The sequence below is a fragment of the Fonsecaea monophora genome, assembly GCF_001642475.1.
Source record: "Fonsecaea monophora strain CBS 269.37 chromosome Unknown Scaff66, whole genome shotgun sequence".
In the NCBI taxonomy this organism is placed as follows: Eukaryota; Fungi; Ascomycota; class Eurotiomycetes; order Chaetothyriales; family Herpotrichiellaceae; genus Fonsecaea; species Fonsecaea monophora.
Genome location: NW_019173997.1, coordinates 118,957 through 136,058, shown reverse-complemented (window position 1 = coordinate 136,058; position 17,102 = coordinate 118,957). Strand labels below are relative to the sequence as shown.

Genomic DNA, 17,102 nt, shown 5'->3' with positions numbered 1-17,102 from the left:
TTCCAGCATTTGATGCCGTCTGTTCCAGGCGCAAATGCCGGTGCAATAACAGAACCTTCACTCGATTGCCAAGAACCTCCAGGTATACAAGGCCCCAGCATTATGTCACAAGGACGGCAGGTGATATAGATCTATTCGTGGAATTCGCCCGTCCCGTCGCAGGAGGCCAATGCTCCGTGTTCCTTCGGCATTTCGAGGTCTTTCGTGAAATCCCGTTCACCCTCAGTGTGCTTGAACAACACCTGCCTCATTCGCTTGCGCACTGATCTTTTTCTTGTACGCCGTGATGTCTCCGGGGAACTTCTCGACGGTGCCCTTGTCACAGACCCACAGACTGGTGCAGACATTCTGAAGCATGGTCACATCATGGCTAACCATCAGCACACCGCCCTGGAACTGCTGCAGCGCTACGGAAAGAGCGTCCATCGCCTCGATGTCCAGATGGTTTGACGGTTCGTCCAGCACCAGGATATGCGGGTTGGTCAAGGACAGACAAGCAAATGCGACGCGGGATTTCTGGCCTCCGGACAACAGTTCAAGTTTCTGCAACCCCGTCATCCCTGTAATCCCAAAGGCCCCTAGATGTCGCCGATACTCTTCGTCCGTCTTGCCGGGGTAGGTCTTCTGCATGAACCCGACAGCAGACGTGTTCATGTCTAAGGCATCAACGTGGTGCTGCGCAAAGTATCCGACACGAAGACGAGGATTCTGGGATATCAGCCCAGAGGTGGGTTGCAGCTGTCCAATCAACAACTTCAGAACAGTGGTTTTACCTGCGCCGTTGGGACCCACGATTCCGATTCGGGAGTCGAGTTGAACGTCCAAATCCACTGAATGAAGCAGCGGCTTGTCCTTGGTATAGCCGAAAGTGACATTCGACATTTGGATAATTGGCGGCGAAAGCTTCTCCACATCCGGGAACCGGAAGTGCACCGTATACTCGGCCTCGGGAGGCTCCAGAACTGGCATCCGCTCGAGTTTCTTGATACGAGACTGTGCCTCGGACGACTTGGCAGCGTTATATCGGAATTTGTCAATGAATGCTTGTAGGTGCGCCCGTTGCGCCATCTGATTCTCGTATTCGCGCTTGGCGTTCTTTCTCCGTTCCTCCTTGGTGGCATAGAAAGAATCAAAGTTGGCCCCCTTGTAGTAGTCGAGTCTCTCTGAATGTTGGTGAATAATATCGGTCGCTACTTCGTTCAAAAAGGCACGGTCGTGTGAGACCACCAAGACGGTGCTTGGATATGTCTGCAGATAGTTCGACAAGAACGTGATCGATGGGACGTCCAACATGTTGGAGGGTTCGTCAAGCAGCAGCAAATCGGGCTCACAGAATAGTGCGCGTGCGAGGGCGAGCCTCATCCGCCAACCGCCTGAGAATGTCTTGGTCGCAAATTGTTGTCGTTCCGGCGAAAACCCTAAGCCTGCAAGAATGCTGGCGGCTCTGCTCTCGGCCTTGTCTGATTCCATCTCGGCTAATTTGGCCTGAATGTCTCCCAGTGTAGTGTCCAGGCCATCCTTTTCCTTGTCCAGACGTCCAGCATCCTTTGAGGTATCAGCCAGCTTTGACCGCTCGGCCTCAAGTGCCGCAAGCTGCTTCGATATTTTTTCCTGCTCGGCTAGTAAATGTTTCCGCCAGACATCGGCGTCAAGAACGGCCTGTAGAGCCGGGGTATCATCTCCAGTGATCTCCTGCTCGACGTGCAGGATAGATATATGGGTTGGAATGGCGACCTCTCGCCGACTCAGGGCACGCAGAAGAGTGGATTTACCGATACCGTTCTGACCGACCAGGCCGTACCTCCGTCCGTATGCCAATGTCAATGACGTGTCAGTCAAAATGCGTTTCCCGCCGATGGACACATCGATCCCATCGACCTTGATGTCTTTGCTTTTTGACTGAGTATCGGCACCAAGTTGCAAAGGGTTGACTGCCATGAAAAACTCCTCATATGACTGGGTAGGATCGGGCTGGTTTAGCAGCCTTGACGCCTCATACTCGACATTTTTCATAACCTTCTTGTCCTGTTTGGCCCGAATCTTCCGCTCGGCCTTTTCAAGCTTCTTCCTGTCGACTTTTGACTCTACCTTGCGGGTATTGGTAGCCTCGAGATCGACGCCTGCGTTCGCCAGACCTAGGGTAGACGATATATTACGCTGCGAGCTGACTTGGATGGTTTGCTCAAGTTTTTTGGCCATGAACGGCATCTGCCGCCGCTCAGGATCAACGCCATTTGCCTCGCTTAACCTTGCAATGAATCTTTCGACCAGATTGCGAATGGCAACCTCATTCTGTTCAGAAAAGTTCCCTGACGCAGACACAAGTAGAGAGGTTACAGTATCAAGAGCTTCAGCCAGTGGAGACTGGGCAGAGGGGTCATCTTCTGAGAAATAGAGTTTGGACGCATGATTCAGATATCCCTAGAGCCTGGTCAGTAACACAATATGGGGTGAAACGAGGCTGAGCTTCGTGTTCCGCAAACTTACTACGGAGTATTCCGAAAGCACATGGTCGATGTTAGGGATTTGGGCCTGGATCTCAGCTTCCATAATTGCAATATTAATGGGTCACCAAAACAAAGACCGAAAATTTTGTCAAGCAGACTGCTACCTTTGTCGATAGCGCCGATAAGAGCAGCAAGGGGCAGGGTTGTTTGCGCAATCTCAGGTGCACACAGACAAGTCTCAAGAGTCGAGATTCGCAGCACGTCAGCTGAAGGTGAATGTGACTGGATGTTTCGGGTTCTAAGGAGCTGAAATGCGACCGGGGATGAGAGGCAAGCCGTCTCGCGATGTGGTTGATGTGTAGCTAAAATTGCGAGGGATCGAGGGAGCCGAGAGGCGGGGCGCTGTGGCGTTGATGGACCCGTTGTCACGTCTTTCTTTCCGCACTTGTCTCTGGTCGCTGTCGTGGAGGGCCTTGAAAGCCAGAATTTCTGAATACGAAGCCAGGTGAACTGCCGGCTGGACTGCGAGACTAGCCAACGCCGGGGTGTTTACTGCAAACCCCTCGAGATGGTGCTTGGGCCCTTGTAGGATGATGGATCTTCTCCAAAGGTCTCAGCTTGGGCCGATGGGACAGGGACGATCATTACTTGAGGTGTAATAAAACTTCAAAGTGGTGAAAGGCTTTCTGTATTGAGTACGCAACCGTCGAGACTGTTAAATCCGAAATTTCCGCCATCTTGGCAGTCTAAACCAAATATGACTTAGTTGCACCTCACCATCTCTTCCACCAAGTACGAGTATTCGTCAGAGCGCAGTTTGGAAACTCATTGATTTCTGTTTCCCTTTTTTCCATCACTGCAATAATGTCACTGCTTCTCCTCTTAGTCCCTTAGATCCGCGACCGCCAACAGCTCTTTGAAGGGAGCTACACATCACACCCATCTCGATCCCACCATGGAGCTATTTTTTGGGTTTGCTGGAAAGAGCGGGGAACCTACAAGTGCCTAGCCAAAAACCCGAAAGCAAGACACGCACCAACCATGTCACAAAAGAGAACAGTGCCCCACGAGCCGAAAAAGGACGCCCAGAGAAAGCCATTGGCACTCACGCTGCAACAGGGAGTGCCTCGCTAAAATCACCAGCGTCTTGCAGTAGCGGAGAGCGTGCAGGACCAGCATTGACTACTACGATGTGGTGCCGTCCATGACACTTTCCGGGCAAGCCTGACTATTACAAACAAGACAGAAGCAACGAGCACAGCCTACTCCTCAACCAGAGAATGTGAATGCCAACGAGTGAGCAACCTCGGAGTCCAGGCTGCCAGGTAACGATAGCATATAGGGGATTTGGAAACAAGAGAGGACATCACCATCATCCAATATAAGAAAACCAGCCATCAATCCTATGTACCTGGGTGCTTCCATTACCATCCGCGGAAGCCGATCATTTATTGTTTGGACGAAGGTGTTCTTACTTTGCAGCTGACGGCCTCAGAAGCAGCGTTCCAGATTGTTGTCTTGCTCTAGAGCTGGCGAATCCCCTGTAGCGAGACCTTGCAGCAGAGGATCCCGCAACGTCGGACTTTCTCCTTGCATCTGAATTCGTATACTCGTACTTGTATGCATGAAACGACTGCTGTTGTGGGGGAGTCTCTACTCGTACCCTGTCCGGACATGGGATATCAGATCATCACGCATGGACCATCCGTCATGCCCATCCCTTGCAAGCTCTGATGTCAAACGGACCTTTTGAGCATCGGCTTGTTAGTGCCCCCGCAACTTCCCAGCCGTTGCTTTTTGTGAAAGCAGTTCTCCGGCTTGATTGCCCTCGTATGGTTGCTGGAAGCAGTTGCAGTACTATACAGTATGTGACGGTCTTGTTCGTATCCACGAGTACCTCAACCCTTTCAATCACCAGTTGCTTCCAGTCACGTAAAACAGCTTGCAAAAAGAACACAAAACGAGAGCTTTCCTTCTTCTAGCCCCGCTAGCATTGTAGGATCGGCATCCCGACAGCGGCTGAGGCCCCCACCAGATTGGCCTTGCGAAAAGCTCTTGCAGAGGCATCATGTCGCCTCGTCTGGCAAAAGACTCAATCAATACGAAAACTCCTTCAAGCGCTGATACAAGACGCGAACGGCAAATCAGCGGACGTGTCTTTCCAGAAACCCATTCCCCTTCTCTTACTCCAGCATTGGCTTGCACTGTCTGACAAGTGTCACGTCATCAGAGGCTGATGTGTGACAACACAACAGCACCTCAACATTCCACCAGTCAGTGAACAATCACAGGTTTTGCAGGGAACAGCCAGCCGGCTAGCTCCCCCAATTGTGTGTCATCAGGACTGTATTGGGCTAGACCGACTGGCACGCGACGCGAGATCTGACTTTGGGCGCATCAACACCCACATCTCGTCATCTGAAGCTCTAGCCTATCATGATGCTGAACGATTCCCTGTTATGAGGGAACCAGTTAGCGGGCCTCCACCCGGACGAGCCACGGTTCCCTGTTCGCTCGTAAACGAGAAGCAGGCCCTTCCATGTTTGTTTGGGAACCACTCGGCTGTCAGAATCTCAGACGAGCTCCTCCTGGTCTCCGCCCTGCGCCCTGACCGCGCGATCGGCCTCGTGTACCCGAACAACAAACAAACGACATTTCCGTTCGGGGTCTGCAAACTTGTTTTTGGATTTGGCTTGTGGGCAGACTGTTGGTTTAGCCGCATGTGCCATGCGAGCGGTGACTGTGATGGTGTTGGGTCAGGTGTGTGTGGCCAGTAAGTCGTCCGGGATGGCATATCAAGCCCGCCGAATCCGCATTGATACATTCTCATCCGATTGACCAGCCATTTACGTACATCCTGGTCTTGGGCTTCCAGTTTTATCATCGCGTTTCATGCTCTGGGAGGTCGCTAACGCACTTGACCCTGGCTGACTCGCTTGGTCGGCCTGTTGCTTGCTTGCTTTAGTGCCTTTCCCACACGCTCACGCGTCCAGCTGGCCGTCTTTTCAGCTTCGCAAAGCTTGCTTCCTTGACCGACATCCAGCCCTTTTACGTCGTCTTTCTCCATGCATGGAGCACAAAGACGGCTGGGCGCGCTAACAATGTTGCACCTAAAGGTCCTGATTGTTTTTCCAGCTCCCAACAAAGTTTTCCTAAAGCGCAAGAGACATCCCGGCTCAATTTACTAGGATGCTGGCTTGTTACTCCAACGGGTCGCCTTTCCGCCAAAAAGGGCAGTTCAATCAACTTACCAGGCCACAAAGTTTCAGGGTCCTCTACCAACCCTGGACCGTTGCTGGATCAGGGATATGCTATCTGCCCGGGGACCACCTGGCAGAGTTCTACCTATGCTGCGGGCAAACGGGGGCAAACGGGAGCAGACAGAGACCAGAGCGTTCTCTTTTTGTGCCGATATCAAAACCCGCGCCGTGACATGCACGGACTCTGTTTCCATTGCTCTTGTTGCGAGGTTTTGATTTCAAACGCTCAACGGCATCGTCCCGTACCTTGGTCCTTCGTGAGTTCCCGAGTCGCTGTGGGCTCGCACGACTCGATATTGTGCAAATAGTGACAGGTTCTGCCTTGGTTCGAAATCATGCCATCAATGCCGCCGTCAACCTGCGTCTGCCTCAAATAGGAGAAGATTCTGGCCCCGACTGCTGCTATGTAGGTAGATACTGGCTTCCACAACACCCATCCCACCCAGAACTGTTCAAAGAAGACAATCGTAGCACCACATCTCGTTGAGCGGCGGTTGAGCGACGACACCGCTTCATCATGTAGCAATGTGGTTACAATGTCTGTAGCTGGCCGCGGAATGATTTGTGAGCAAAAAGGATGCGGTGGTGGTACCAGCCATAGAGTCGCTCTAGCTCTTGAGTTTGACGCACCGGGAGCGCCCAGGGCTGTTTAGACGCCAATGAGGTCGTGCGTGGGTGGTTTGAGAGGATTCTGTTGCCCTGTGCACTTGTCAGTGCTCCAGACCTCCCTCTACGGTACTGGCTGGGAATTTTCGCCCCCCTTAAGAGAAGCATCGACTGCTTCAAGGCCTTCTGACGGCGTCGTCCGAAGTGTGAACTTTGGGGAGGCTGCCGTTGAAATGGACAGCTTGGACAATCCATTCTCCTCCGATCCTGTAGGTCGACAGACGGGACGGCGATGGAAAAGAGGGTCACCTTGTCTGACGGTGGTGATACTTCAACATACAGAAGTCAATTCCGAGACTACGACAGCGTTGTTGGTCGGGCGGGGTGATGGGCCACTGAGAGATCAACATGCTAGTTAAAAACCAGCCCACACAGGCCAAGGCAACCGCCCCAGCCTTACCTATGGGGCCTGCCGGTTATTACCTACCTATAACGCCAGTGAACGCCCTCGCACGCCTGGAAAGTCCTTGCGCGCCCCTCCACCAACTAAAAACTACTGGCTTACCAGCTGGGATTCCTCAAATCCTCCTCTCCCTCAACCGCACCTCGTCTTGCACACCTCCCTCCCATCAGGGCTCATTCTTCGTCACCTAGTCTCTTTTCCTTTGTGCTTTGGTTCGTGTCTTGCGTATCTTGTGTCTATGCTGCTGGTCCTCTGAGACTCAATCCTCAGGGATCAACCCTCCCTTCTCATCCTGACCCGGCCCATTCCAAACCAGTCGCGTGCGTCCTCACTCAATTTCCAGGCCCGCGTATATCGAGATCCATATCCCTTGCGTCCACACGTCTTCTAGAAACAGCCAACGAATCCACGGCCGTTCTCCCTCTCAGAACTCTCTTCGTCCTTCTACTCCTGCTGCTGATGGTCAACCCGCCATGAGGACGGAGAAATCCATCGACCTCCAGAGTGTCTGGGTTGTGGTGCCCCGAGGGCAATGGGCCTGTCAAGCATGATGGAATCGAGACAAGAGCACGTTGCTACGGTAGGGAGACTTCATTGACGAACAACATCCCTCGCTGCCTCTCACATGCTGACCCTCTACCTGTAGCTCTGTGCTGTCGGCACACTTGGTGTAGCCGCTGCGGGACTGGCGCTTGGTACATCCGAAGGGGATTCATACTTGATTAAGCCGGGCAAGAGGAAGGCTCCTGGTTCTAATGCTGCCACCCATTCTCCAGTCTTTGTCGAACAACAACAGCCGACACGTCCTCATACCTCCCAACCCTCTGCTTCCCTCCCAGCGTTGTCCGAGAGACTGGAACGTCGACTGTCTACATCTATCTTGAGGAGGAAGACTGTCCGGGCATCTACCCCTTCAGCAACAGCAGAGAGTACCGGCACAGACTCTCGTGAAAGTTCGATCAGTAGACATGGAATATTGAGACCCTGGACATCTGGCAGGGAGTCAGCAGACGGGAGGGAACAGAGCACACCGTCCACCTGGTTACGACGAATCTCAAGTCTGTCTCGTCACAGTCGAGGCAGCCCTAGCTCATCCTCATCGAGGTTAGATGACTCTCCGGGTCCATCTCGCCCTTCTCTAAATGATCTCGACCAACCCAACAAGCTTGTGAAGAGGTCGTCCTCAAAGCTGAACAGTGATGGTGCCACGCCGGCTCTCTTGAGACGCCCAGCTACGAGCCACCAAAGATCAGCTACGCTCTCTGGAGTGCCCTATACCCGACCTCTGACAAGCGAATCCACAAACCTCGAGTCTCCTGCTTACATTGCTCACGAACCCACGTGGAGGCCTTTCTTCGAGACGACCCAATCGAGGAAACGACATTCGTCTGGGCTGCCGCGAGAAGCAGGTGCTCGCACTGTTTCAATATCTCAGGGTTACCCTCCAACTCTTCTTCTCGGTGGGAGCATAGAACCTCGAGACTTGACAGATATGGACGACCGCATGTCACAGCCGTCTGACATCCAGGTGGCCGCGCCAATCCGGCGGCATAAAATTCGTCGAACGTTGGACTCTGTGCGGAAGGGCATGCCTCAACGACACTTCACGGACCCAATCGTGAGGCTCAACAAAGACGAAGCCTATGGCAGTATTGTACCCTCAACTGCCTTTTCTAACCTCTCACCGATGTCGAATGTTTCCACTTTCGAAGTTGACTTGCCTGACGGAACCCCGGTCTTTAATTCAAGCCCCCCTTCCTACGGGCCTCCTCAACACCGATTTACTCTGCCGAAACGCATTTCTGTTGCCCCTTCGGATCCAACCACGGCTAGCTCGGACAATGATATAAGAGTATTCACCGATGATGATTCCATGGACTTCCAAAGCGACACTGCCTATGACTCACTGGCTACTCGAGCCACGGCCAGCAGTCACTCGGGTTTCCGCCAACCGAAAATAGAAACAATCTTTGATGAGATGTCGATTGACCAGGTTCCAGCTGGAACATCTGCCTTGGAGGATTTAATGCAACGTGCCACATTAGATGATACACAATCGCCTCGACGCGAGGCAGGTCACGAACAATCTGCCAATATCGGCATCGGCATTAGTGGGCTTGAGCCCACAGAGGAGACGCAAAACCTCAGTCCAGATCAAGCGTCCACTCCGGTCAAAAGTCCCTCAGCGGAAGTGGACGATTTTGTTTTAACGCCAGTGCCAAAGAGAATATATCGTGAACCTGTTGTTTTGGACTCTTCCCCTCCTTCCACACAGCTGTTTCCACGAGCTCGGGCCGCGGAACCTGAACTTCCCCCAATGATGGACATGGACGATGAAGATGACATTGACTGGTCCCCCAAATCTGCCAGTGACAGACAACAAAAGACGCCAAGTGAGGTACCGTCGAGTCCAATCCAGACTCGCTTTGAGCAGCTGTTGGAAGACGATTTCGAAGAACAAGCGTCCATTCAAAGATCTTCCATCTTTGATTGGTCGGAACACCCCAAGTTTGGGAGCGATCAGTCAAATGGTATCAATCCTCGGCCGCAAACCGTTCATGGTAAGCAAGGGAGCCATGTTGGCAGGAGTCGGCCTTCTGGACGGAAAAGCAATGCAACCATGCACCTCCGTAGCCAGAGTGTTCCGGTCGTCAACCGTGACAGTGTCGCAGAAAGTGATACGCCATCCTCGGCCACTAAGTTTGGTACGTGGGCTTTGGGTAGCAAGCCTGTAAGCGAAGAATGGAGCGATGACTTTGAGTTTGACGACGTTGACGTGGACGAGGAAGCTCCGGGAGTGGCAGATGAGACCAAAACGGTGAACCGAGAGTCGATCCGAAGTGTCAAGGTTCCCCAATCCATCATAGATCGCCAACAAAGTGTCCATGTCCAATTCGGCCAAGTCCGAGATTTTATGTTACTCGTCGAAGAGCTTAAGAGGCTGCGCCTTCGCGGTGCTGGCCTTGGACTCTTGGACAGTCACTCACGGCAGCTGTGGGAGGATGCAGGGAGCATCATTGATTTGGCCACCGTGAACGAGGATGACGAAGCTCTCCCTCGGGCACCTTCTCCTGTGTCATCTGACATTTTTGGCGACGAGACTCCTCCGCCGAAAAGGACCATCGAGGAGGAAGAGGGACGAATAACGAGCCGACGATCTATTTCCAGTCCGGCAACACCTCCCTACGGACGGCCACGTGGAGAAAGCGTGCAAGCTAAGAATTTCTTGCAGGCCATCCATCAGAATAGACGGGAGGCAGAAGCCTCGCCTGCCGAGGAGTCCATTCGGGGCCGGGGGCGTGGGCGTGACCGTGACAAGCTCCCATTTGACACGCAGGACTTGAGAGATCTGGTGGTGAGAGCTGGCGTAATCACAAGGGCCCTGAAAGAGATTGTGCGCAGGGCCGAAGGGGTGTCGCTCAGTCCGGAGCGGCCACCACAGAAATTCCAAGAGCCGGTATTCCGGCAAATATTCGATCCGCCCAACTCATCACCCAGTCCAGAGTCGAGGAAGCCGTGCCTCCCAAAGAGCAGGAGCGCAAATAGCTACCTGGATACGGTGGAGGCATCGGCAGATCACGAGATTTCACCGTCCTTAAATTTCACAAAGGTTGTGGAAGCTAACTGAGATGGGGAAACAATATTGGGTTTCCCCTTTGATTTCTTGTGGAGCATTTGTACAGTACGATGGCATGGCGTTTATGACGAAAGCTCGGACTATCGAATTGGATGCATGGGAACGGCGCATGTCGTTTATCAGCATTGGGAGGGAGTGATCGTTGGACACAAAAAAAGCAAAAGCGGGAAGGACTTAGGACAAGGACAAGAGCAAGACCGAGGAATTCTTGTAATAACTGGAAGGGGGAAACGTGCAATGCACGACCTTGGGGGCACTTCTGACCTAGTGATGGATACGCATTGTCGACGGCTTTTTCCATTATTTTCTTTTACGATTCTCATGGAGGAGTTTGGCTTATGGCAGCGATCTCCTATGCATTGAAGTCGTGTGTGGGAGGTCAGCTGTTCCCATTCTTCGAGTTCTCCGGTTCCATGCACACGGCATTAAATGTATCCGCAAAAAGCACAAGCAAAGGGAAGGAAAGGGAAGCAAAGCAAAGCAAAGCAAAGCAAAGCAAAGCAAAGCAAAGCAAAGACACGAGTAGCCAAGAAGCAACGAGGAAAGCATGATGGTTAGTAGCGGGCCATGTGTTTTAGTGTAGGTCATGGAAAGACTGAAATGCACGAACGGGCGTGGTTGTTTATTTGCGTATATCCTTTCCATGGAAGCAGTTCCTGTTTGTGGTAGAGTGCCACAGTGCATGGGTCGACGACGAGGTTGACGTTGACGATGCCGCAGATCCGAGATTTTGATTCTCCAACTCGGAGCTCCCAAGGCTTGGCATGCCAGATGGTCTCAACCTCAACTCTTTCACCCACCACAACCACCTCGCTTGATCGCGTTCCAGCTTCCAGCTCCCCCAGTTTCCCATCTCTGTTGACTCGTGGTCCGTCCTTCACTCGAATACTCTTCTCTGTCGTCGATACTGAGACGAGGCAATAGAAGATCCCCGCCGGCTCTTCTTCCAGACCGGCGCGCCCTGCTCTCGGCACCTCCCCTCAGACCTCCAGTCAACTGTGAAACCTGCAACTGCATCACTTGTTACCGCAGCCAGCATGTTGCATCGTTTACCCTCTCGCCTTGCGCGCCCGTCGGCGTCGCTTCTGTCCTCTACCACCTCGTCATCCCGCTTCACCCTAGCCCGCCCCTCAATTCGCACGGCAACCACCGCTCACAATGAGCACCGTGGGCAAGACACTCATCCCAGTCACCATGGCGACGCCCATGGACATGACGACCACTTTGATGCCCCGGCAGGGTGGCTCTGGGGTCAAAGACCGGGAGAGAAATATGAAAAAGAAGGATGGGAGGGATTTGCGTGGGTGTTTGTGGCGAGTTGGGTCGTGGCAGTCGCAGCATATACCATGAAAGAGGATACCTCGTATGTATTACCCTTGCAATTCCTGCTTCTTTTCGTGGCCCGATTGTAGCTTGTCGGACTGTCAATGGTTATTGGTGATTGGAGGGTGGATGAAGATCTCCTGCTGGCTGGCTCCGAGGGCGAGAAGCCATGTTCCCATTCATCTTTCTGGCTCATTGCGTGCACCAAACCTTTTATATTACCATGGAGAACTGACTTGCTATTGTTCACGCTCTAGGATACAAACATGGGCTCTAGAAGAAGCGCGACGGAGACTGGAAAAAGAAGGCTTCTATGACGACAAATAAAGAGGCGGGCTAGAGCCCTACATACCTTGCTGGAGGTTGGAATTGTTTCAATCAATCATGAACTGGTTGCTGTTTTACGCTTGGAATTGCCCCCCATCAACTACACATCAAGTCCTACATCATGGCGTTCATGGAGTCCTGACCCTTTACAGAAGGGCGTGGTTGATAGAAGCAACACGGCACCCCCCACAAACCTGGGGCCAGTTTGGCTTTTCAAGTCACGGAATGAGCAAAGTGGAAGGGACCTAGAGACCTTTCGATAACTCGAATCCGCGGTCCATATCTGTGGCTTCAGTGACAGGGTGACCCCGTCGCTTGATATCTTGATACCGAGAGGCCTAGTCTCTACCAGGGCCCTCAACTTGTAGGGGTCATTTGAGCCGTTTTAGAAATATACACACATGCAAACCAACGTAAAAACATGCATATGTACGTCCCTCGTACTCGGTCGGTGACTGAAACTGCCCGTGGACTGGCTGGCTGGTTGGCTGGCTGGCTGGTGGTTTGTATGCTCGATACCAGATCAGATCAGATACTCTTTCCGTTGATTTCGATCCATTCCCGCCCTTCTCATCTCCTTTCCACCACGTCCACGAAATCCACGCGCCTCCCCATGCCTTTTCTGCCACTGAGATGCGATGCGATACGATACCGCGGGCAGGGGGCAACGCGGGCACACCGGGACAGGGATAAAGATAGTGATATAGATATGGATATATCACACCAAGCATCTAGTCACTTCACTCACTTCACCTACTTATGCGCGCGACGCTCAACTTTTCTGCATTATACCATTTTCTGGTCCCTACAAGACTCGTCGTCTGCTTGTGATTCTCTGTCTCTCTCTGGCATTCTATGCTTCCTGTCTGTCTATCTATCTATTCACTCTATCCGACGTACGTTCCGTCATGACAAGCCGCCACGCTGCTGGCTGGCGGCTGCAGTGCTGTTCGTCCAAGTAAACCCTTTTGCTCTCCCAGATACGTAGCGCCATGCTTGACATTTTCATGCGGCATAAATTTTCCCTTGCTCATAGCTGGCTTCGTATACGGTCCTCTCCTCCTTTCATCAAACTTGCTGACACGGGTCTCTATGCTCCCCGTTTCCCTGACATTTCACAACATTTCCTCAATTCATTTCGTGATATCATGGTGCTGCGCGCTTTTGTATGGTAAAGTTGAAGCAACGTATATGACTTCTTCCAGGAAAACCGGGTCCATTCGAAACATCTCAGTCGTTCTGGACAGAAATATATAGCGAAAAATGTGTAGTGTTGCGTGCAAAACCAACCCCAGACTTAAAAAACAATGAAGTGGTGTGTTAGCGCCCGGGAGGAATGCTGAGAATCGCGCTGTCCCTCAAAAAGCTGGCGATACCCCATCCAACAATTTGACGATAAAATGCGCTTCTCGAGGTTGGCCGGAAGACAAGCATCGACTTGTTTATCGAAGTGTCCGAAACCTCCAATACTGGATTAGATGTTTCAGCTCCGCCGCCCCTATTCCCTTCTCTTTTCTAAAACCATAAAGAGGTCGGTAGTCACTGCAGAAACACGTCGACACCGACCTCGTTGCTCCACCCAGGCTCTAGCTCCATCTCCTTCCATGCTGAGGCAATGTTGATCTCAAGAACCCCACTTCCCTCAGGTCCATGGTCTGCATTAAATCCAATGACATGTTGTGGCACAGCCTTTCCTTGAACCATGACCATCATGTCTTCCACCTTGCGCTGCCGAGACTGGACGTCGGATATCCAAATGCCGAGGACACCGAGCGCCTTTAATTGCACGTGTATCTTGAGTCGATGAGGGGTAGTATCGGCATCAACCTCAGAATGGTTGAAGCTTGATTCCACAATCGCACATGCGCCTGTGAATTTGCCCAGAAGACCCAGCACAGCCACGTCGACTTCCAGATTCGAGACTGGGAGACGAAACGTGTGCACAGGGAGGGACGTCCAAACGTCGTACCCTCGCGGGGCTAACGTGCACTGAAGCAAGGTGTCTGCTCGGATCGGATCGGATGGGTGAATTGGAGCGGTGATGCGTTTTGACATATGTGAGCGGACGATCCATTTTCTACTTGAAATCTGTGTTGCTCCATCCGCCGAAGCGGGTGCATTCACGCCTGGGAACTTTGTAATGGGGAGGATGAAGCTGATCTCCGATTCGGCGATGTTGAAAACGCCCAACATCCCCGAACCGACGTCGGACCGGCCGTCGTAGACACCAATTTTCAGTACTCCCTTCTCGTCGTACTTGTCGTAGACGCCCATGGTCTTGCCAACGCAGCTGGGGCGCAATATGACCGTCTGTCCTTGCGGATTAAGCGCGGTCATCTGATGAATCAAGTCCACATCGTGCTCACCCGGGGTATCCGTGATATAGATAGGTCCACCAGAGACACAACGTGCCGCAGCGTGGAAACCACTGTACGGATGACTCGATTGAAACATGTCCCAATCAGGAAGAATGTTCAGATGCTGGGTGAATAGAGCATTGTGCGCATTGACAAACACGTGCCAAGCATGGGATGTCGGAACATCAGGAAAGAAATCGTCACTGTTGCGAAGGAGAATTCTTGGTGTCGTCGTGGGAAGGAAGCTGTGGAAGAGAATTTGTGGAATCATCGACATGCATGAGATAGCTTTTCCAGAAAGATGGCGTAGATGTGCCTGAGTCCAGGCAGACTGATAGGCGTTGGTAAATGACCGTCGATCAGATGTGTTCGCTAGAAGATCAAGCGAAAATTGAACATCAGTCTTGACGCCAGTGACCCCTGAATTGGACAGGAAGCTGTAAAAGTCGTCGTACATTCTGAAGATGTCGTCCGGGTGAATGGTGAGCTTACGTCCAGCCATTGGGGTTCCGTCACGGAATGTGACCTCGAGAGTTTTATACTTCTTCGCGATAGCGCCCTCGGGAGAGATCCCGCCCCAGTATCCCATCAAGGCGTGCCAAACAGCAATGTCGCGTACCGTGGGATGAGTCTCTTTGATCTTGTCTATCGAAGATTTGAGTCCGTCAGGGAATCCTAGAGGGTTGGCCTCGAAGTCTTTCCACCCTCGATGGAACTGGTCCGTCGCCCCTTGAGTGCCGTCAAGGGACTGCCAGTTGTCGTCGATGATCAAGGTTGAGATGTAAATCTGGTGTTTCGCAAGCGAATCCAGCCCTGCCATAATCTTTTCGGCGTTCAGGTCCTGCCCGAGGGAGTTCCATGTGCAGTATGCCAGGCTGTCGTACCAACTTGCCAACCACTGTGGATTTACCTGTGGTTGGCGCGACGAGGGATCGTTGTTATTGACCAAAACAGTGTCCGAGTCAAGCGACTCCGACCTGATACTCTTTGGCAGCTGCTCCAGTCGTTCAAGGTTTTGCTGATAGGCTGCTGACTGTCGAACTAGTTTTCGCATCTCGTACATGACGGCAGCATTTGCGATTTCGAATTTCCACGCCGTGGCTGCCAGGAGCTTGAACTTGCGATCCCGCCCGGAATCATTTCTCGCTTGGACCACAATCTCGCCTTCCCGTGTTGACCCGAACTGAGTAAGGACGTCGTCGATTCCGTTGATTGCTAAGATGACGACATGAAGACCATCGCACCTCAGAAACGAGAGCAATATCGCCGGTTCCGATAGATGCAGTTGATGCTCGCCATGCCGCGGGGCAAACCATGGTTCCCATATCCGTACCAATGCAAACCACCGGCAGAGTTGAGTTACTCTGCCCAAGACAAGTGATTCGATTGTGGTATTTCCTTCGGTTGGGGAAGGGATCGGGAGAGCTGACTCAATCGTATAGAGACGCGCTTCTGGCGCATCGCTTGGGGTTTTCCTAAGAATCCAACCTTCGCCGACTTCAACTGGCGATGCGCCGAGGAAGGTGGGGTCAACGGGAGGTTGTAGAATGAGTTCACCATCGCGGATGCCGAAATTGTGATAGACCCAGGACCATTCCGAATCGGGATCAACTCGATAGCGAACAGTAAACGGAACTCTTCGACCCTTGTAAGTTCTGTCGGCCGAGACGAAGGGGCTGTCGAGATCTCCAGAAAATGTGTAGCGGTAATTATCCGTCTGAGAATCGTCATAAAGAACCGCCGGAGTGGTGTCGACTAATTTGAGATCGAGTGCGTGCCAGGGAGCCTTGGTCCCAGTGTAGCTAGCGTGATCGTACCATATTGAAACCTCCCACGGCCTTTCCGGCAGTGATTTTGAGGACTCAAGAACGACTGTGAAGTTGAACTACGCTAGATGTTAATGCGACGGACACGAGGTGGAGGAATCATGTGTCAGAAGAGACGTCATGACCACGCATGTTTCGGAGCGACCGTCGAATGATATTCGCCAGGCTCTGCCCTACTGAGGACGAAACAAGTTGTGGGAAAGGAACGGGGGACTTACTTTGTCTCTTGTCGGAGGGACGACCGTAACCTGGGCCAGTGGAGGATATGTTGCCAGTTTGGCGAAAAGGGCCATTTGCGCAGGACGATAGAACTTTATCTGGGTCGGCTTCGCAGGAGGAGAGGCGTGGGAGGGAGAGGAAGAAGGAATGGCGAGATTGGAGAGCGACATGTGAAAGAAAGATGCATAGCAAGACTAGGAAAATGATGATCCAGAGCGTACAAGTGGCGCGGCTCGGAAGGTACAGCAACGAAGAAACGGCGACGGTCGAGGGGAAAGCGATAGAGAGCCCGGGGGTACCAACTTGTGGTGAGCTTGTCGGATATGATAGAGGGACCAATAATGGCGTAAGCCCTGGATAGAGTGCTGGTGGTGCCGGACAGCCAGACGTGCGCCACAGAGCTTGATGGGACCCAGGGGTTGGTAACACGGCAATGTGGTTGGTTAGACAAGGCGGCCGGTACAAGGCCCAGCAATCGGCCAGTTGTAAAGTCGTCAGATGTATGTAGGATGAACTCCCCAGAAACTCCGCGAGCCACTATTCAACGCGCCATGACATATTCTCGCAGCTTCTTCTCACGGCTCTCAATTCCGTCCCACAGCACCTTCGAGGAGTCTTATTCCCTGAACCAGGGGGA

The 17,102-nt window shown here is 52.5% G+C and overlaps 3 protein-coding genes across 3 annotated transcripts; 1 reads left to right on the top strand and 2 right to left on the bottom strand.

Moving 5' to 3' along the window:
* Nucleotides 1-222: 222 nt before the first annotated feature.
* On the bottom strand, nt 223-2,550 carry AYO21_08029 (hypothetical protein; the record flags this gene model as incomplete). The annotated part of the gene is made up of 2 exons (XM_022657979.1): nt 223-2,421; nt 2,488-2,550. 2 exons carry the CDS (start codon nt 2,548-2,550, stop codon nt 223-225), a joined length of 2,262 nt encoding a protein of 753 aa, XP_022509738.1.
* Nucleotides 2,551-7,308: 4,758 nt separating this feature from the next.
* Nucleotides 7,309-10,404, top strand: AYO21_08028 (hypothetical protein; the record flags this gene model as incomplete). The annotated part of the gene is made up of 2 exons (XM_022657978.1): nt 7,309-7,356; nt 7,423-10,404. 2 exons carry the CDS (start codon nt 7,309-7,311, stop codon nt 10,402-10,404), a joined length of 3,030 nt encoding a protein of 1,009 aa, XP_022509737.1.
* A 3,198-nt stretch (nt 10,405-13,602) lies between these two features.
* AYO21_08027 (hypothetical protein) lies at nt 13,603-16,539 on the bottom strand (the record flags this gene model as incomplete). Its single annotated transcript, XM_022657977.1, has 2 exons — nt 13,603-16,305; nt 16,465-16,539. 2 exons carry the CDS (start codon nt 16,537-16,539, stop codon nt 13,603-13,605), a joined length of 2,778 nt encoding a protein of 925 aa, XP_022509736.1.
* Nucleotides 16,540-17,102: the final 563 nt, after the last annotated feature.